The following is a 20,002-nucleotide window of genomic DNA, read 5'->3' as shown; positions in this document are numbered from 1 at the left end:
CCTCATGAGGTTCACATGGATCCACTGCTCCAGCTTGTCCAGGTCCCTCTGGATGGATCCCACCCCTCAGGTGCCCCCCACACCACTCAGCTTGCTGAGGGATCATCCATGGCTTTTCCCAGCTCTGTCTTTGCCTCTCCCCACACCTCCAGATGGAAGGAGACTGAAAAAGCCCCGGAGCAGAGGATGCACTCAGGACACTGAACCTGACCTGGAGCTGCCTCAACCTCCCTCAGCTCCCCCCAGGATGGGAAGGGGCAGCTCAGCCATGCCCTGCCTGGTGCCTGGCTCCCAGGTGCAGTGCACAGAGAGCAGGTGGAGCTGGCAGAACAGCCCAAAGGCTTCCTGCTGCTCTGCCCAGCAGTGATTCCATGAAACTGGAGGAGACTTGGCACAAGGACAGCCCAAGCCCTCTGGTCAGCCCTGGAGCTACACCTCAGGTGGGCTGCACCTCAGCTGCCTGGGAAGGAGCCCTGGTGGCAGATGGCTGCCATGCCAGGGGCTGGCTTGGGAGCTGCAGTCTGCTTTTGCTGGGGGAACTTGTCCCTGCCCATCCCTGCCATCATTTCCCAGAAACCCTGTTTGGAGGGGGGTCCTCCCCCTGCTCTGGAGCCTCGAGAGCCTCTGGGAACCTTTGCTCACATTGCAAAAACCTGTGGGAAGCCTTGAACCCAGGCAGCTGTGGGCAGATGGCAAACATTGCCTTGGCTATATCTGCAGCTCCATGCTGGAGCCCTCTGCCAAGCCTTGGTGGCTCCCTGGGTGGAAAGCAAAGAGCTCACCTCAGAGCCTGCAACAGAGCAGATGCAGCTCTAGGGACACCCAACACCTGGAGAAGGAGGCTGTGACCATCCTGCATGCAGCTGGAGACATGAGGTCCCCAAGTGCCCTTCCCATCCTGCTGCTCCTCCTCCTGCAGCTCACAGCTTGGGTGTCTGCAGCACCGTAAGAGCTCTGTCTGTTTGTCTGTCTGTCCATGCCTGGTGGGAGGGCACTGAGTCTTGGCCCCTGGGCACTATGCAGTGGGATCTAACCCTTCCTGTCTGGCTGATTGCTGGCCAGGCTGCTGAGCTGTCCCTGCCCATGAGCATGGAGGGCTTGGCCCCTGGGGGCTGCTGGGGCTGGGGGCTGGGGGTGCTGCCTGGCCTGCAGCCCCTGTGTGAGCTGAGCCTTTGCTTTGCTGAGCTCAGAAGACCAGGAGAGCCCAGAAGCAGAGCAGGGAGGCTGGAGGAGGTGGCCCTGCAGCCCAGCCCTGGTTTCTCTGGGTCCAGGAGCTCCTCCCAGCCTCTGTGGGGTCTGTACTGGGGTGGGCCTCATCCCCACGCCTCTGCTGGCAGCTTTTCTCCTTGCCAGGAGCTATGTGGTCACCTGCCCAGCTGTCCTCTACCACCCCCACACCACGACCCTGTGGGTCCATCTCAGTGGCCTGCACGAGCCTGTCCAGGTGACCATCCAGCTGCAGAGAGCAGATGAGCCCCAGAGCATCACCCTGCTGGACAGGGAGGTGCAGGAGCCTCGGCTGCACCTCAACATCACCTTCCCTGTGAGTGTCATCCCACAGGGAGCTGTCAGCATGGAATGGGGTGCCCTGGACACCCCAGTGTCCAAGCAGCTTCCACCAGCTCCCCTGAGCAAGGAGCTGTGCACCAAAAGGGGGCTGGGAGCGAGGGTGACCTCCCCATCCTTTGGTTGGATCTCATCCCCTGTGAAGGCAAAAACCATTCTGAGCAACCTGCTGCAGGGGGCTTGGACCAGGTGACCTCTTGAGGTCCCTTCCAAGCCAACCCAGTCCATGATTCTATGACTCCAAGCTCAGCCCTTGGTGGCTGAAATCCTCTGGCAGCAGACCTGCAGGCTGGGGCAGGGGGCTCGGGGGGCACATTTCTTGCCAGCCCCTGCTGGCTGGGAAGATGCTGCTGTGGGTGAAGGGTCCCTGGGAGAGAGGGAGGGAGGGAGGGAGCAGGGCATGGTGGCCATGGCACATCCCTTGTCCTCACCTGCTGCTTGCTGTTGGCCCTGGCAGGCTCCAGCCCCTGCCAGAGGGGAGGAGGAGTTGGCAGAGCTGCAGGTGGCAATCCAGGGAGAGTCCCTCCAGGTCTCTGAGAAGAAGAAAGTGATGCTGAAAGCTTTGCAGCCTGGCATCTTCATCCAGACAGACAAGGCTGTCTACAAGCCTGGGCAGCAAGGTGAGGGGGGCAGGATGGGCCACCCTGCCCTGGCTGAAGGACCTGGTGGGACAAGGGGGGTGAGGGAGGCTCAGCCTTGCTCCTGTGCTGCATGGAAACAGGGGGAATCCTCCTGGAATGCACTCAGAATCCTCCTGGGATGCACTGGGAACCCCAGCACTGGGCCAGGGCAATGCCAAGGCATGCTGGCAGCACTGGAGGCTGTGCTGCCTGGGGGCAGTGCCCCACTGCTGGGCTCGGGGTGGATTTCCAACCCCTTTCCCCGTGGAGAATCCCTCTCCCTGCACATCCCCTCATTCCCACATCCCTGCTGGCTCTCTGCAGTGAAGTTCCGAGTGGTGTCCTTTGATCAAGACTTGGTTGCCAGCAATGAGAAGGTGAGAGCAGGCCTGGGGGAGGGCACAGGGCTCCTCTGTACCTGCAGCCTGGGGGGCATGAGAGAGCTGGGGGGGGAGCAGCCAAGGGCTGGTCCCATGGGAATCCTGCCTTAGCCCACCCTGCTGGGGGAAGGCTCTACCCCCCTCCCAGGCAGGGGTGCCCTGTGTGGCTCCAGCAGGCTGAGGCAGGGACAGCAGAGCTGCAGGGGTGGCTAAGGGGTGGGAATGCACCCCCTGGAAGCTGGGGCAGGCACCTGGGGCTGGCCAGTGGGAAGCAGGGAAGGTGGCACTGACACCCACCAGGCCACCAGACACGGAGGGGACAGCAGAGCTCAGCCTCTGGCTGCCTGAGCAGTCACCTGGGGCTCTGGAAGGGCAGGAGCTGCCTGCGTGGGATGGTTCTTGGCTTCTTCACTGTGAGGCTGGGAGACACTGGCACAGGTTGCCCAGGGAGGCTGTGGCTGCCCCCTCCCTGGAGGTGCTCAAGGCCAGGCTGGGAGAGGCTTGGAGCAAGCTGGGCTGGTGGGAGGTGTCCCAGCCCATGGCAGGGGCGTGGGAACTGGGTGGTCTTGAAGGTCCCTTCCAACCCAAGCCATTGTGTGATGCCTGCAAAGGCAGCAGGAGGTGCCACCTCTCCATGCCACGCTGGCAGTGCCCTCAGTTCATCCCAGCCAGAGCTGCTCCCCAGGCCCAAAGTCAATCCCAAAGGGAACTGAAGGGTTGGAAGCTCACAGCATCCCCCACACAACCCTCACTCTGCTCCATCTGGGGCCCCACAGGTGTCCTCACCCTGGTGAGACCCCAAGGAAGGCTTCCAGTTCCTCCTCTAACCATCTTCTGCTTGCCTTGCAGCTTCCCCTTGTGCTCCTCAAGGTCAGCCTGGGAGGTGGAGGGAGGCTCCTGGGGGAGGGTTTGGGATGAAGTTGGGGGTTGTTTATGGCAGGGTGCTGGGGTGCCTGGGGTGCAGGGGTCCCTGGGGTGCAGGGGTCCCTGGGTTGCAGGGGGCCCTGGGTGCTAGAATGACTGGGTGCTAGAGTCCCTGGGTGCTGAGGTCACTGGGTGCTGGGGTCACTGGGTGCTGAGGTCACTGGGTGCTGAGGTCACTGGGTGCTAGAGTCCCTGGGTGCTGGGGTCACTGGTGCTAAGGTCACTGGTGCTGAGGTCACTGGGTGCTGGGGACACTGGGTGCTAAGGTCACTGGGTGCTGAGGTCACTGGGTGCTGGGGTCACTGGGTGCTAGGTCACTGGGTGCTGAGGTCACTGGGTGCTAGAGTCCCTGGGTGCTGGGGTCACTGGGTGCTGGGTCACTGGGTGCTGAGTCACTGGGTGAGCTGGGCTGAGTCACTGGGTGCTGGGGTCACTGGGCTGGGTGCTGAGGTCACTGGGTGCTGGGTCACTGGGTGCTAGGTCACTGGGTGGGGTCACTGGGTGCTGGGTCACTGGGTGCTGAGGTCACTGGGTGCTGGGTCACTGGGTGCTGAGGTCACTGGGTGCTGGGGTCACTGGGTGCTAAGGTCACTGGGTGCTGAGGTCACTGGGTGCTGAGGTCACTGGGTGCTGGGGTCACTGGGTGCTAGAGTCCCTGGGTGCTGGAGTCACTGGGTGCTGGGGTCACTGGGTGCTGAGGTCACTGGGTGCTGGGGTCACTGGGTGCTAGAGTCCCTGGGTGCTGAGGTCACTGGGTGCTGAGGTCACTGGGTGCTAGAGTTCCTGGGTGCTGAGGTCACTGGGTGCTGGGGTCACTGGGTGCTGGTGTCCCTGGGTGCTGGGGTCACTGGGTGCTGAGGTCACTGGGTGCTAGAGTCCCTGGGTGCTGGGGTCACTGGGTGCTGAGGTCACTGGGTGCTGAGGTCACTGGGTGTGGAGTCACTGGGTGCTGGAGTCACTGGGTGCTGGAGTCACTGGGTGCTGAGGTCACTGGGTGCTGGGGTCACTGGGTGTTGGCGTCACTGGGTGCTGGGGTCACTGTGGTGCTGGAGTCACTGGGTGCTGAGGTCACTGGGTGTTGGAGTCACTGGGTGCTGGAGTCACTGGGTGCTGAGGTTCAGTGGGTGTTGGAGTCACTGGGTGCTGAGGTCACTGGGTGCTAGAGTTCCTGGGTGCTGAGGTCACTGGGGTGCTGGGGTCACTGGGTGCTGGGGTCACTGGGTGCTGGGGTCCCTGGGTGCTGGAGTCACTGGGTGCTGAGGTCACTGGGTGTTGGGGTCACTGGGTGCTGAGGTCACTGGGGTGTTGGGGTCACTGGGTGCTGGGTCCCTGGGTGCTGGAGTCACTGGGTGCTGAGGTCACTGGGTGCTAGAATCCCTGGGTGCTGGAGTCACTGGGTGCTGGGGTCACTGGGTGCTAGAGTCCCTGGGTGCTAAGGTCACTGGGTGCTAGAGTCCCTGGGTGCTGAGGTCACTGGGTGCTGGGGTCACTGGGTGCTGAGGTCACTGGGTGCTGAGGTCACTGGGTGCTAAGGTCACTGGGTGCTGAGGTCACTGGGTGCTGGAGTCACTGGGTGCTGAGGTCACTGGGTGCTGGGGTCACTGGGTGCTAGAGTCCCTGGGTGCTAAGTTCACTGGGTGCTGAGGTCACTGGGTGCTAGAGTCCCTGGGTGCTGGGGTCACTGGGTGCTGAGGTCACTGGGTGCTGAGGTCACTGGGTGCTGAGGTCACTGGGTGCTAGAATTCCTGGGTGCTGGAGTCACTGGGTGCTGAGGTCACTGGGTGCTGAGGTCACTGGGTGCTAGAATCCCTGGGTGCTGGGGTCACTGGGTGCTGAGGTCACTGGGTGCTAGAGTCCCTGGGTGCTGAGGTCACTGGGTGCTGGGGTCACTGGGTGCTGGGGTCACTGGGTGCTGAGGTCACTGGGTGCTGGGGTCCCTGGGTGCTGGGGTCACTGGGTGCTGGGGTCCCTGGGTGCTGGGGACCCTGGGTGCTGGGGTCACTGGGTGCTGAGGTCACTGGGTGCTGGAGTCACTGGGTGCTGAGGTCACTGTGGTGCTGAGGTCACTGTGGTGCTGGAGTCACTGGGTGCTGAGGTCACTGGGTGCTGGGGTCACTGGGTGTTGGAGTCACTGGGTGCTGGAGTCACTGGGTGCTGAGGTCACTGTGGTGCTGAGGTCACTGTGGTGCTGGAGTCACTGGGTGCTGAGGTCACTGGGTGTTGGAGTCACTGGGTGCTGGAGTCACTGGGTGCTGAGGTCACTGGGTGTTGGAGTCACTGGGTGCTGGGGTCACTGGGTGCTGGGGTCACTGGGTGTTGGAGTCACTGGGTGCTGGAGTCCCTGGGTGCTGGAGTCAGTGGGTGCTGGGGTCACTGGGTGTTGGAGTCACTGGGTGCTGGAGTCACTGGGTGCTGAGGTCACTGGGTGCTGGAGTCACTGGGTGCTGGGGTCACTGGGTGTTGGAGTCACTGGGTGCTGGAGTCACTGGGTGCTGGGGTCACTGGGTGTTGGAGTCACTGGGTGCTGGAGTCACTGGGTGCTGAGGTTCAGTGGGTGTTGGAGTCACTGGGTGCTGAGGTCACTGGGTGCTGAGGTCACTGGGTGTTGGGGTCACTGGGTGTTGAGGTCACTGGGGTGCTGGGGTCACTGGGTGCTGGGGTCACTGGGTGCTGGGGTCCCTGGGTGCTGGAGTCACTGGGTGCTGAGGTCACTGGGTGTTGGAGTCACTGGGTGCTGAGGTCACTGGGTGCTAAGGTCACTGGGTGTTGGGGTCACTGGGTGCTGAGGTCACTGGGGTGCTGGGGTCACTGGGTGCTGGGGTCACTGGGTGCTGGAGTCACTGGGTGCTGGGGTCACTGGGTGCTAGAGTCCCTGGGTGTTGAGGTCACTGGGTGCTAGAATCCCTGGGTGCTGGAGTCACTGGGTGCTGGGGTCACTGGGTGCTAAGGTCACTGGGTGCTAGAATCCCTGGGTGCTGGAGTCACTGGGTGCTGGGGTCACTGGGTGCTAAGGTCACTGGGTGCTAGAATCCTGGGTGCTGGGGTCACTGGGTGCAGAGGTCACTGGGGTGCTGGGGTCACTGGGTGCTGAGGTCACTGGGTGCTGAGGTCACTGGGTGCTGAGGTCACTGGGTGCTGAGGTCACTGGGTGTTGGAGTCACTGGGTGCTGGGGTCACTGGGTGCTGAGGTCACTGGGTGCTAGGGTCAGTGGGGTGCTAGGGTCAGTAGGTGCTAGGGTCAATGTGTGCTGGGGTCACTGGGTTCTAGGTTCACTGGGTGCTGGGGTCACTGGGTGCTGAGGTCTCTGGGGTGCTAGGGTCAGTGGGGTGCTAGGGTCAATAGGTGCTAGGGTCAATGTGTGCTGGGGTCACTGGGTTCTAGGTTCAGTGGGTGCTGGGGTCACTGGGGTGCTGAGGTCACTCGGGTGCTGGGGTCACTGGGTGCTGGGGTCACTGGGTGCTGCTGTCCCTGGGTGCTGCTGCCCCCGGGGGCTGACTGCCTGTCCCTGCCTGCAGGACCCCAGTGGGAACCGCATCGCGCAGTGGCAGGATGTGACCCCCCAGCAGGGCATCGTGGACCTGTCCCTGCCCCTGGCTGCTGAGCCAGCCCTGGGCACCTACACCATCGAGGTGGAGGGGAAGACTCAGTCCTTCAGCGTGGAGGAATATGGTGTGTGGGGACTGGGAGGTGCAGAGGGGGTGGGAGTCCCACCCCAGCATGTCCCTGGGGGCAGCACCCTTGGTCCCCAGGGCCACCCAGGCACCCTTGTCCTTGTCCTGGGAGCAACACCCCTCCCTCCCTCATGTCCTCCACCAGTGCTGCCCAAGTTTGAGATGAGCATTGGCCTCCCCCCCGTGGTGCTGGAGAAGGATGAGAAGTTCCAGATGGAGATCTGTGGACGGTGAGCCTCCAACAGGCTGTGCCAGGGAGAGGGAGGGCATGGGCAGGAACCAGCAGGATGAGGTCCACCAAGCCCACCCTCCCCCCAACAGGTACACCTATGGGAAGCCTGTCCAGGGGAAGGTCCAGGCCAGCTTATGCAAACCCTTCAGGCACATCAGTTTCATGTCCAGACCTGCTCCAAAAGAGAAGAACTGCGTCGAGGTCAGGGGGCAGGTGAGCAGAGCTGGGGGAGGGGGGAGGGTGCTACTGGGACAGCCTCCTCCCAGGGTCACTGCTGAGGGGCTTGGCTCTCTCCCTGCAGACTGAGAGGAACGGCTGCTTTTCCACAGAGCTCCCCTTGGCTGCCTTCAACATCACCAGCTCCTTCCATATGAATCCAATCCAAGTCCAGGCGTCGCTGGTAGAGAATGAGACAGGTAGGGGCATTGCTCTGGGGATGGGCATTGCTCTTCTCCTGCTTGGGGATGGGCATTGCTCTGGGGATGGGCATTGCTCTGGGGATGGGCATTGCTCTGGGGATGGGCATTGCTCTTCTCCTGCTTGGGGATGGGCATTGCTCTGGGGATGGGCATTTCTCTTCTTGCTCCAGTTCTGGAGCCCCTATTACAAGAGGGCTGTGGACATGCTGGAAGGTGTCCAGAGAAGGGCCACCAGGATGAGCAGAGGGCTGGAGCTGCTCTGCTCTGAGGACAGACTGAGAGAGTTGGGGTTGTGCAGTCTGGAGAGGAGAAGGCTCCAAGGTGACCTTCTTGTGGCCTTCCAGGATCTGAAGGGGGCTCCAAGAAAGCTGGGGAGGGACTTTTTAGGCTATCAGGGAGTAACAGGACTGGGGGGAATGGAATAAAACTGGAAGTGGGGAGATTCAGACTGGATGTGAGGAAGAAGTTCTTCCCCATGAGAGTGGTGAGAGCCTGGAATGGGTTGTGCAGGGAGGTGGTTGAGGCTCCATCCCTGGAGGTGTTTGCAGCCAGGCTGGATGAGGCTCTGGCCAGCCTGCTGTAGTGTGAGGTGTCCCTGGCCATGGCAGAGGGATGATCCTTGTGGTCCCTTCCAATCCTGACTGATTCTATGATTCTTCTTCTGCTTGGGGCTGGGCATTGCCCTTCTGTTTGGGGATGGGCATTGCTCCTGGTGCCTGGTTTCATGTTCACCCCTGTGTGCCATGGGGGTATTGGTCTGCTCCAGAGAAGCCCAACTACAGTGTTGTGATTTAGAGCTTCAGGCTCACCTGGGATGTGAGCAACATTTCCAGTTCTGACCAGGGAAATGGTCAGGAGGCAAAAAGCCTTTCCAAGGTCCAACAACATTCCCAAAGACCTGGCCAGCAGGGAGATGAGTCCTTGCAAAGTGAAGCTGTGGCTTCACCCAGGCTGCTTGTGTGGCTCCACCCTTGGAGCTAATCCCTCACTCACCACCTTGGTCACACTACAAATCCCCTCCAGTGGCTTGGCTTTGGAAAAGAATAAGACCATGCATTGTCCCCTGGCACCAAGGTGGTCCTGCATCGTGGTGCTCTGGTGAAGGACCTCTGCTGGAGTCTCTGCAGCCAGCTGCACCCTGGCTCGAGGTCCAAAACAGGCCACAGAGGCTTTGCTCAGCTGGTGGGAGGTGCAAGCTGTGCTTGGAGCTGCTGGCTGCAGAGGCAAAGCCTCTGGGCAGGGGACATTTTCTGCACCCTGATGGGGAAGGTGGCAGCAGGTGACCTGTGACTTGTGTCCCTGCCACACCCTTGTGTCCCCACTCCCTCTCCACAGGGCTGGAGGTGAAAGGCACCAAGAGCTTCAAGATTGTCCCCGAAAGCTTCACCGTCACCTTCCAAGACACCGATGGTTTCTACAGGCCTGGCATCCCCTACACTGGCATGGTAATGGGGGGGGTCCCTGCACCCCACAGGGCTCCCCTGCACCCTGCTGCACCCAGTCGTGCTCCTGCTGCCCCCCAGCCCTGCGGGGAGCAGCCCAACTTGGAGCACCTCCCCTGCCCTCCCGCTGCAGATGCTGCTGAGGGGAGCTGCCGGCGCCGCGCTGCCGCAGAAGCAGCTCCTGCTCATCGTGAGCCAGCAAGGAGAGGAGGTGAGGCAGACCCTCCTGACAGACTCCTCAGGGAGAGCCTCCTTCGAGTTGGACACCTCTGATTGGAGTGGCACAGTCTCCTTGGAAGTAAGTGTCCCATCTGCCACTCCTTGGGATCCTGGAGCTGCTCTCTGCAGCGGCATGGGGCTGGGCACAGCTCCAAGGCAAGAAGCTGCATCAGCAGTGTCTGGTTGGGCAGTTGGACTCCATGGTCCCAGAGGGCTTTGCCAGCTGAAACCACTCTCTCATCAAGGTGATGAAGCCATCCAGGATCATCACCTTGATTTCTAGCTCCATTGCTGAAGTTCAAGTCAAGCAACCAGGGAGACCTCAGAGCAGCCTTCCAGTGCCTGAAGGGGCTCCAGGAGAGCTGGGGAGGGACTTTGTACAAGGGCTGGGAGTGACAGGATGAGGGGCAATGGCTTTGAGCTGGGAGAGGGGAGACTGAGACTGGAGATGAGGAAGAAATTGTTGAGAGTGAGGCTGGGGAGAGACTGGCACAGGTTGCCCAGGGAGGCTGTGGCTGTTCCCTCCCTGGAGGTGCTCAAGGCCAGGCTGGATGAGGCCTTGAGCAAGCTGGGCTGGGGGGAGGTGTCCCTGCCCCTGGCAGAGAGGTTGGAACTGGCTGATCATTAAGGTCCCTTCCAACCCAAATCATTCCATGAACCTCTGAATCTGCCACCCCTTGGGGTCCTGGAGCTGCCCTCTCCAGTTGCATGGGGCTGGGCACATCTCCAAGCCAAGAACCTGCATCAGTGGTGTCCAGTGATGGGCCCAGCAACCTGGGGGTTCTGGATGGCTTCAGCACCTTGATTTCTACCTCCATTGCTCAGGGCCAAGTCAAGGAGCCATCTGACAGTGAGAAGGATGTCTTGGCACCCCTCTATCACAGAGCCCACTGGAGGGTCAGCCCTTTCTTCTCAGTCAGCAAGAGCTTCCTGCAGCTGCGCCATGGGCAGAGCGAGTCAGCCTGTTGCCAGCCCCAGCAGCTCTGGGTGGACCTCATTGTCAGCAAGGAGGCCCTGGGGACTGAGCAGGACAGCCTGGATGTGGTCTTCCTGGTGAGCCCCAGCTCGGAGAGGGAGGGCAGCAGGCATCAGGGGGGCTGTGCAGGAAGGTTCACACCTCCACACATGTCACAGTCTTGTCCCTGAGGACAAGGCAATGGTTGGTGTCTCCTGGTTAGACAGAAGGACCTACACCTGTTAGCAGAGGTCTGCTGGTACTGCTGGACCTGCATGCCAGTGGGTGATGTTGTGGGGGTTGGAGACTGGGCAAGGTCAGCAACCATCCCAGCACTCTTGCCCTTGGGTCCTTCCTCCATCAGGTTCCACACAAAGCATCAGTTTAGCCATCCCCATCTCCTCCTCTGCAGGTCCTGGCCAAGGGGACCATTGCCACTGTCCTCAGGAGAGAGCTGCCTGCAGAGCCTGGTAGGTCTGGAGGCGTGGATGGGCTGTGCAGGGCTCTGCTCTCCATCCCTGCTCCTCATCTCCTCTCCTGTCCTGTGGTCCAGGGCTGAGAAGCTTCTCCCTGGAGGTGCCCATCAGCCACAAGCTGGCACCCGAGGCCAAGGTTCTGGCCTATGCTGTGCTGCCCAACGGCGAGATGGTGTCTGACAGCATCGAGCTGCAGGTCACCAACAGCCTCCCCAGCAAGGTGAGAGGAGGCTGCTGGAGGTGGAGGCTTCCCTCCATGGCTTCTCCATAGCTGCACGCCCTGTGCTCCACCCTGCCCCACATCTATCACCTCCTGATCCCCAGAGCCTCATCCTTGTCTAGAAGAGAGCTCCACAGCCATGGCTGGCTGCTGCTCCATGGGAGGTGTCTCCCCATGCTGCCTGTGCCCCTGTGTGTGTCCCCCCCCAGGTGAAGATGACTTTTTCAGAGGCCAGGGCTCTGCCTGGCTCGGTGCTGCAGCTGCAGCTGGAGGCTGCCCCTGGCTCCCTGTGTGCCCTCCGTGCCCTGGACCGCAGTGTGCAGCTCTTGAGGCCCCAGGCTGAGCTCAGTGAAGAGCTGGTGAGTGCTGGCACTCACTGCCCCAGGGACCAGCTGGGGATGGTGGAGGGCAGAGGTGACGTTGGCTTGGAGCTCCCCTACGGGGCCTGGGTGCCACAGTGGCTCCTGGGCAGACCTGCTGCTGGGCAGGGGGTAGGTGCCTGGCTTTGTCCCTACAACACATCTTTATCCCCAGATCTACAAAGCACTCCCTGAATTCAACTACCCTGAAAGGGTCCAGGAGCCACCACGCTGCCCATCATTTTCCTGGGACTATGATCCTGACTTTGATTTTCCACTCATCCCTGTGCTGAGAGGGCAAGAACCCTCTCCCCACTCAAGGAGGCATCTCCTAACCTCTCCTTCCTGGCCAAAATCCCAGATGGAGACCTACAAATTATTCCAGGTAAAGGCTCTGCCCACCTGTGCCTGCTGGTTCCCCTTCATCCAGGAGCCTGCTGTGCCCTGCTCAGGGTGCTGGGAAAGCACAGCACCATCTCCTGAAGGCCACACTCATAGCAAAGTTCCTTCCCTTTCCCACCAGCCCCAGGCTCCAATCCTTCTCTAGATGATCCTTGAGGTCCCTTCCAAGCTGGTTTTCCATGAATCTGTTCTGTTCTCCACCTGGTGCCCTCTGCACCCTCTGACTGTGTAAAGCTGGGATGGGGACATTCCTCCTGCTGGCTGTCAGAGGTGGACAAAGCTCTTCCCTTCTTCACAGGATGCAGTGCTGAAGCTCTTCACCAATGCCAGGACTGGTGATGACTGCAAGGAGAGGAACTTTGGCTTGCCTGGGCTCCCAGGTCCCAGAGGTTAGCATGGCCCTCAGCTTGCTTGCTCTCAGGAAGAAAGAGCAAAGAGCTGGTGGCCAGTCCTGGCTGCTGTGTCCTCATGAGGACTTGGAGCCACCCTGAAAATCCACTCAGCATCAAAGGGATCGAAGAGGATTGAAAAGGCTTTTGGGTACCAGCAGGCAAGGACCAGCTGAGCTGCAGATACCTCTGGGCTCTGATCTCTGCTCTGCCTTTTCCAGGTGACCTCATCCAAAGGAATATTTGGCTGGCAGGTGCTGCCCCAGAAGTAAGGAAAAATGTTATCCCAGACCATGCTGTCCCTGAAGAGCCTCCAGCAGCCCGGACCTACTTCCCAGAGACGTGGCTGTGGGACCTGGTCCCTGTGGGGTGAGTGAGGAGTGAGCACCCGGGGGGCTGCTCCTCTCTCCACACCTCCTCTCCTGCATGGAGGGAGGTTAAGGACCTCAGAACAGCTCCTTCTGCCCCAGAGAGAGAGCCAACCCAGCTGGGCTTGGCAGCAGCTTGTGGGTGCAGGAGGTGGGATGGCTGGCCTCAGGGTGTTCTCCATCCTGCAGGGAGAGTGGCTCTGCGGAGATGGCAGTGACAGTGCCTGACACCATCACCAGCTGGGAAGCTGGGATGTTCTGCACATCTCCCCTGGGCTTGGGGCTGGCCCCTGCCACCACCCTGACCACCTTCAAGCCCTTCTTCGTGGAGCTGGCACTGCCCTACTCCGTGGTGCGCCACGAAGCCTTCACCCTGGCAGCCACCGTCTTCAACTACCTGCAGCAGTGCCTGCGGGTGAGTGGGGCTGGGGAGGGGGCCCTGGGGCTGGGGGGCTGGTGGGGGCTGATGGAGCTGTGGCCATGGCCTGGCAGGTCCGGGTGAGGCTGGAGGAGTCGCTGGAGCTGAAGCTGTCTGCGACAGCAGCCAAGGAGCACAGCAGCTGTGTGTGTGCAGAAGAGGCCAGGACCTTCCACTGGGATGTGCAAGCCACCAGCCTGGGTACGGAGCAGGGGGTCCTGAGGGGGCCTGGGGACCCCCTCAGAGGGTGGGGTGGGCAGGGAGGACAGGAGCAAGCGCGGAGCCACCTGAGAATCTCTCCTGCTCTCTGTTTTCACCTTCCTCATGCCTCCCAGCACTGCTCCTGAACCTGCTGACCCCCATCCCAAGCCAGCCAGCCCCACACGAAGCCCCAGAGCTGCTGCAAGCCTGTGGGGCTGTGGTGTGAGCTGGGAAGGGCTTTGTGAGGACTGAGGACCCCAATTCCATCTGCAGGGGAGGTGAACATCACCGTCAGCACCGAGGCCCTCAGCTCTGCAGAGCTCTGTGGCAATGAGCTGCCTGTGGTGCCAGCCCAGGGTGCTGTGGACACTGTGATAAAGCCTTTGCTGGTGCAGGTCAGGCATGGAGGAGCAGAGAGGGATGGGCTTGGGGTCAGGGCCTGAGCAGCCCTTGGGGTGCAGTGGGAGGGCCAGGAGTGGGACAGACCCATCCCAGAGCTGGGGCTGCAGGTGTGACCCTGGGGAAGAGGGGGACAGGGCTGGTCCCTTCTGCTGCCCAACTGTGATGCTGCTTCCCCACAGCCCGGGGGGATCCTGGTGGAGAAGGCACACAACTCCCTGCTCTGCCAGGAAGGTAGGACATGGGGCAGGGATGCTTGGCCACTGGTCACAAGGGCCATCAGGCCAGAGACCAGGGTCCCTGGGGTCTCCAAGCTGAGATACTGTGTGGCAGTTTGAGGCTCTGCCTTTAAAATCTGTTACAGATTTCGAGCAGAAAAAGAGAAAAATGTAACCAAATCACTGCTGGGTGTAAAAAGGGAAAAATAACAATTATTCTAAACAATTTCACTGGGGGGATGGCTCCCATAAGATTTGGTTCTCAATAGCTCCATTTGCTTCCAAACTGAGCTAGTCTGGTGAAGTTAATGTTGGGAGGGTGGGGGGAGGAGGGGAATTTCCAACCCACCACATGCTGCCCTGAGCCCATTGAGGGATGGAGCAGGAAGGGGGCTGGGCAAGGGTGCCATGGTGCCAGGCCAGGAAGAGCTGGGCATCCCTACAGTCACTGCCCTCCACCCCCACAGCCACTGAAGAAATCTCCCTGGAGGTTCCTGCAGATGCCTTGGAAGGCTCCCAGCGAGCCCACGTCACGGTGATGGGTAAGGGACAGGCTGGGGCCCAGGCAGGGTGCAGAGCTCCCCACCAGGAGGTGGGAGCACCAGAGCCGAGGTGGCAGGGGGGACACAGGGCGCTGGTGGCAGGGGATTGGGAGGGGGCACAGGTATTGATGGTGCTCCTCTTGCCCTGCTGGGACAGGTGACATCATGGGCAACGCTGTGCAGAACCTGGACCGCCTGCTGGCCATGCCCCATGGCTGTGGGGAGCAGAACATGGTGCACTTTGCCCCCAACATCTACATCCAGCAGTACCTGGAGAAGACTGAGCAGCTGCACCCCGACCTCCGTGCCAAGGCCCAGAGCTTCCTGCAGCGCGGTGACAGCCCCTGGTGCCCTCCCCTGCCCACCCCCCCAGCGCTGCACTGCTGCTGAGGGACACCAACACCCCACAGACCCCCCTCCCCGGTTTCTACCTGTCCCCCGGGGTGGGTCTGGGCTCACTCCAGGGGTGTGAAGAGCACCAGGCACAGCCTCATGGCCACCTCCTGCCTGCAGGGTACCAGCGAGAGCTGCTCTACAAACACAGTGATGGCTCCTACAGTGCCTTTGGGGAGAGTGATGAGGAAGGCAACACCTGGTGAGGCCACACAGGGCTGGGGCAGTGGCATCCACCTGTGGGACCCCCAGCACAGGAGAGATGTGGTGCTGGGTCCAGAGGAGGCCACAAATGATCAGAGGGCTGGAGAACCTCTCCCAGGTTGGGAGAGCTGGGGCTGTTCAGCCTGGAGAAAAGAAGGCTCCAGGGGGACCTTAGAGCTCAGCATCTGAAGGGAAGACAAGGGAGGAACTGTTTAGAAGGGTTTGGGGTGATGGGACGAGAGGCAATGGTTTGAAACTGGAGCAGGGGAGGTTTAGGTTGGACATCAGGAGGGAGTTCTGCACAGTGAGGGTGGGGAGGCACTGGAACAGGTTGCCCAGGGAGGTGGTGGAGGCTCCATCCCCGGAGACATTCAAGGTTTGACACGACCCTGGGCAGCCTGCTCTAGCTGGAGCTGTCCCTGCTTAGTGCAGGGGGATTGCACAAGATGACCTTGGAGGTCCCTTCCCACCCACTACAATCTGTGAATCCCACCAGGGACTGGCAGTGCCAGGCCTCCTCCTGCCACCAGACATAGCCCAGCCCTGGTGTCCCAGCCCTCAGCCCTCTCTCTGGCTCGCAGGCTGACGGCTTTTGTCCTCAAGTCCTTCGGGCAAGCCCGAGGCTATGTGGCCATCGAGGAGCAGCACATCCGGGAGGCGCTGCGCTGGCTGCAGGAGAAGCAGCAGCCGGGGGGCTGCTTCCGCAGCGTGGGGAAGCTCTTCAACAACGCTCTGCAGGTGGGACAGCAGCGTGGGCTGGCACATGAGGACACGCAGCCAGGGCTGGCACATGAGGACACACAGCCAGGGCTGCAGCGGCCCCAGCGTGTCCCTGCGCTGCTGGCACGGCACGGCACGGCACGGCCGGACCCGTCTGCCTCTGTCCCCTTTGCAGGGCGGTGTCTCGGACGAGCTCTCGCTGTCAGCTTATGTCACTGCTGCCATGCTGGAGCTGGGGCTGTCCCCAACGGTGAGGATCGTCCCTGCAAGGGCTGCGGGGGCGGGGGTGGTTGCTGGGGCAGGGAGTTTGGCTGATCCAGGCCACCTCCTAGCCCAGCTCTTAGTCTTACTGAACAGAAAACTGGGCACCCTGAGCCGTGCCAACGCCCGTGGGCTGGCTCCTGACTCTGCTGCCATGCCAGGACCCGACGGTGAGCTCAGCCCTGCGGTGCCTGGAGGCCTCGGCTACTGATGACCTCTACACACAGGCGCTGCTCGCCTACGTCCTGGGGCTGGCAGGGCGCTGGGAGCAGCAGCAAGCCCAGCTGAGGAGCCTGGCCCAACACAGCATCAGTGCAGGTACCACCCAGCACGGGCAGTGCCACCCCTGGGCAGTGCCACCCTCTGCCTGGGTCACCCCATGGCACCATCAGCTCTTCGGGAGCCCCGGAGCAGGGGGCTCAGCTCTCGCCTGCTTCTCTCCCAGAGGGGCAGCTCCACTGGCAGAGGAAGGGGAAGGCTGTGCCCTCCTCGCAGCCCTCTTGGGCTGCTGCTGCCCCAGCAGAGGTGGAGATGACAGCTTACGTCCTCCTGGCCTACCTCACCCAGCCCCAGGTGTCCTCTGCTGACCTGGGCACCGCTTCCCACATCGTCCGCTGGCTCAGCAGGCAGCAGAACCCCTATGGGGGCTTTGCCTCCACACAGGTACCAGCCCCGGGCTCCAGGGGGCTGCTCCCAACACCTTCCCTCTGTAACTCCTCTAATCTGGGGCGCCCCCAGCCCAGTGCTTCCATAGAATCACAGAAGGGTTTGGGTTGGAAGGGTCCTTCAAGCTCACCCAGTTGCAGCCCCCTGCCGTGGGCAGGGACAGCTCCCACCGGAGCAGGCTGCCGGGGGTCGCATCCAGCCCGGCCCTTCTGCACGCCCAGGACACAGTGGTGGCCCTGCAAGCCCTGGCCAAGTACGCTGCCCTGACCTACGGTGACAACGGGGACTTCGTGGTGACAGTGACATCCCCGACGGGCACCGCGCAGCACTTTGAGCTGCACCACAGCACCAGACTGCTGCTGCAGCAGGCGGCTCTGCACCAGCTGCCAGGGACCTACGGGGTGCGAGCCCGCGGGCAGGGCTGTGCCCTGCTGCAGGTGGGTAGGGGCCAGGGTGCCTATCCCTGTCCCCGTGTGGTGCCCGCTTGGCGGCTCTAAGCCTCCTGTGTCCCCCCAGGTGACCCTCAGGTACAATGTGCCACCCCCTCCCAGCACGGGGAAGTTCGACCTCGGCGTGGAGATAAAGCCCAGGATGTGCAGGAGGGATGCCCACGCCCGCTTCCGCCTGCTCCTGCGGGCACGGTAGGGGCTGGGGCTGCCCCTGGGCTTGCGGGGCTGGGAGCAGCCCAGCAGAGAAGGTGGAGCCCAAACCCACTTCGGGGCTCTGCCCTTGCAGATACACCGGGGAGCGTCCCACCACCAACATGGCTGTGATTGAGGCCAAGCTGCCATCTGGCTACATCCCAGACAAGAAGTCGGTGGTGGAGGTGAGGAGGCTCCACTGCCCCTGAGACCCCTCTGCCCTGCCAGGGCACCCACTCTGCCCCGAGTCCCTGCCCCTCAGGGGCAGCAGGACATGGAAGGGCACCTGTTCAGGGTGCTGGCCCTGCTTGGGGCCCCCAGCGACATCCTGAGCTGTGTCCCTCCAGCTGAGGAGGCAGAAGCTGGTGAAGAAAGTGGAGGTGCAGCCTGAGCAGGTGACGATTTACCTGGACCAGGTGAGATGGGGCATGAGGACAGCAGCAGGACCCTGCCTGCTGGGGCATAGGGATGCTTCCCCAGCACTGCTGCTTGCACCTCACTCTTGGGTGACCTCTGCAGCTAACTAAGGAGAAGGAGATCTTTACCTTCATTGCCAAGCAGGACTTCCCAGTGAGGAACCTGCAGCCAGCCACCGTGACCCTGTATGACTACTATGAGACAGGTGAGACCCACTGGGGACAGGTGAAATGCACTGGGCACAGGTGAGACCCACTGGGAATGTGGCCCTCGGGTGCCTGGCCCTGCTGCCTCCCCGGTCACTCAGAGGGTGTCAGGCTGAGCTGACAGTTGGCACTGATTAGGTTTGTGTTCTCCATGGGAGCAGCTCACCCTGAGCCCCTTGGCCACCACCCTTCCCTCAGCCCCTTGGCCACCACCCTTCCCTCAGCCCCTTGGTCACCATCCTTCCCTCAGCCCCTTGGTCACCATCCTTCCCTCAGCCCCTTGGTCACCACCCTTCCCTCAGCCCCTTGGCCACCACCCTTCCCTCAGCCCCTTGGCCACCACCCTTCCCTCAGCCCCTTGGTCACCATCCTTCCCTCAGCCCCTTGGCCACCACCCTTCCCTCAGCCCCTTGGCCACCATCCTTCCCTCAGCCCCTTGGCCACCACCCTTCCCTCAGCCCCTTGGTCACCATCCTTCCCTCAGCCCCTTGGCCACCACCCTTCCCTCAGCCCCTTGGCCACCATCCTTCCCTCAGCCCCTTGGCCACCACCCTTCCCTCAGCCCCTTGGTCACCATCCTTCCCTCAGCCCCTTGGCCACCACCCTTCCCTCAGCCCCTTGGTCACCACCCTTCCCTCAGCCCCTTGGCCATCATCCTCCCCTCAGCCCCTTGGCCACCATCCTCCCCTGAGCCCCTTGGTCACCATCCATCCCTGAGCTCCTTGGTCTCCATCCTTCCCCTCCCAGGTGACCGTGTGGATGTTGCCTACAGTGCTCCTTGCAGCGCAGGTAGGGGCTGAGCCTGGCAGGGCACAGGGACCACCCCTCTCCCCACCCCAACTGGGACCTTGACAGGGACTCATTGACCCTGAAAGGCCAATCTGGGCTTTGAGCCCCTGGCCCCAGGAGAAGGAGGCCAGCAGGTGGGGGTGGAGGAGCTCAGCCAAGACCCTGGGGTCCTAGATGGGGACTTGCTGGCCAGAAGAGAGCAGGGAGGACTCCAGCATGCAGGTTGTGGGGTGCAGAGGTGCTGAGGCTTTTTGAAGGGCCCCAGATGCCCATGAGACCTGACCTGCCTCTTGTGCACCTTAGAGCTCCCCCTCCATGGTTTGGGGTCTCCTGGGGGATGAGACATTGAGCTCCCAGGGATGGAGCTCCCTTGGGGGGTAGGAGGCAGTCAGGGGTGGCTGAGGGTGCAGAGGGGCTCCTCTCATTCTCACATCTCATTCTGAAGAGGCTGATGGGCAGGAGCAGGGAAACTTCCAGCACAGCCTGAGCCTGGCAGCTGGGCCAAGGACTGGCATGACCAATGGTCTCTGCTCCTACCCTGGCCCCAAGCTCTGACCCTCCACAGGGGCAGAAGATGTCCTGAAGATACGCTCAATTCTACCAGAAGGGCAGAGCTGGATCCCAACAGAACCAGAAGGGCAGAGCTCGGTGCCAGGACAACCAGAAAGGCAGAGCTTGGTGCCAGGACAACCAGGAGGGCAGGGCTTGGTGCCAGGACAACCAGGAGGGCAGGGCTTGATGTTGGGACTATCATCAGGGCAGGGCTTAGCTGCTGGGCAGGCTGTAGGTTTTGGGCAGGGCATAGGAGGAGGGCAAAGCTGGATATGGCACTGGCCACCTCCCCAGCTCCCAGCCTAGTCTAGCTCCCACCCTTCTCCTACAAGGGCAGAGCTTGGTGCCAGGACAACCACCGAGGCAGAGCTTGGTGCCAGGACAACCACCGAGGCAGAGCTTTGAGCAAGGAGAACTACAGACGGAGCACATGATCTGGAACTGGCCCCCTCCTCTTATGATCAAGATCAGAATCAGCCCGCAGCCACCAGAGGAAGAGCCAGAGGACTGATGCAGATCCATGGACAGAGGCCTTCCTGTGCTGCCAGTCCCTGCCAGGGACATTGGACTTGGGCTGAGCAGCCAAGTGGTGGCTTTACAAGGACCCCCTCAGTGCATCTTCTCCTTTCCACCAGGAGGGAACTCTGCTCTCCCCAAAGTACTGGAACAGGACCAGGAGCTCCTGTCAGTCTCACTGTCCCTTCCCCAGCAGATCCCCAGCCCTGCTCACCC

General features: G+C 61.7%; 1 protein-coding gene across 1 annotated transcript; it reads left to right on the top strand.

The window, feature by feature from the left end:
• Positions 1–871: 871 nt before the first annotated feature.
• Positions 872–18,729, top strand: LOC128978480 (alpha-2-macroglobulin-like protein 1). The gene is made up of 36 exons (XM_054396422.1): positions 872–945; positions 1,354–1,543; positions 2,024–2,186; positions 2,511–2,563; positions 3,416–3,436; positions 7,007–7,160; positions 7,308–7,392; positions 7,484–7,607; positions 7,696–7,810; positions 9,149–9,258; positions 9,389–9,553; positions 10,300–10,527; positions 10,842–10,899; positions 10,983–11,125; positions 11,335–11,484; positions 11,660–11,737; positions 11,837–11,869; positions 12,185–12,275; positions 12,497–12,644; positions 12,833–13,058; positions 13,136–13,262; positions 13,536–13,657; positions 13,844–13,895; positions 14,347–14,421; positions 14,579–14,755; positions 14,935–15,016; positions 15,600–15,756; positions 15,914–15,988; positions 16,161–16,317; positions 16,445–16,662; positions 16,887–17,102; positions 17,182–17,306; positions 17,401–17,491; positions 17,654–17,722; positions 17,826–17,928; positions 18,677–18,729. The coding sequence occupies exons 1-36, from the start codon at positions 872–874 to the stop codon at positions 18,727–18,729; spliced, it is 4,308 nt and encodes a 1,435-aa protein (XP_054252397.1).
• Positions 18,730–20,002: the final 1,273 nt, after the last annotated feature.

Source organism: Indicator indicator, chromosome 37 (genome assembly GCF_027791375.1).
Source record: "Indicator indicator isolate 239-I01 chromosome 37, UM_Iind_1.1, whole genome shotgun sequence".
Lineage (NCBI taxonomy): Eukaryota > Metazoa > Chordata > Aves > Piciformes > Indicatoridae > Indicator > Indicator indicator.
Note: the sequence above shows the minus strand (reverse complement) of the source record. Positions and strands in the feature narration are given on the sequence as shown.

Bases quoted from the DNA above. Each gene is read 5' to 3' on its own strand.
- LOC128978480 (XM_054396422.1), top strand. From the start codon at position 872: ATGAGGTCCCCAAGTGCCCTTCCCATCCTGCTGCTCCTCCTCCTGCAG. The intron at 9,259-9,388 runs GTAATGGGGGGG...CTCCCGCTGCAG, and splicing joins GCATCCCCTACACTGGCATG to ATGCTGCTGAGGGGAGCTGC. The intron at 10,900-10,982 runs GTAGGTCTGGAG...CCTGTGGTCCAG, and splicing joins AGAGCTGCCTGCAGAGCCTG to GGCTGAGAAGCTTCTCCCTG.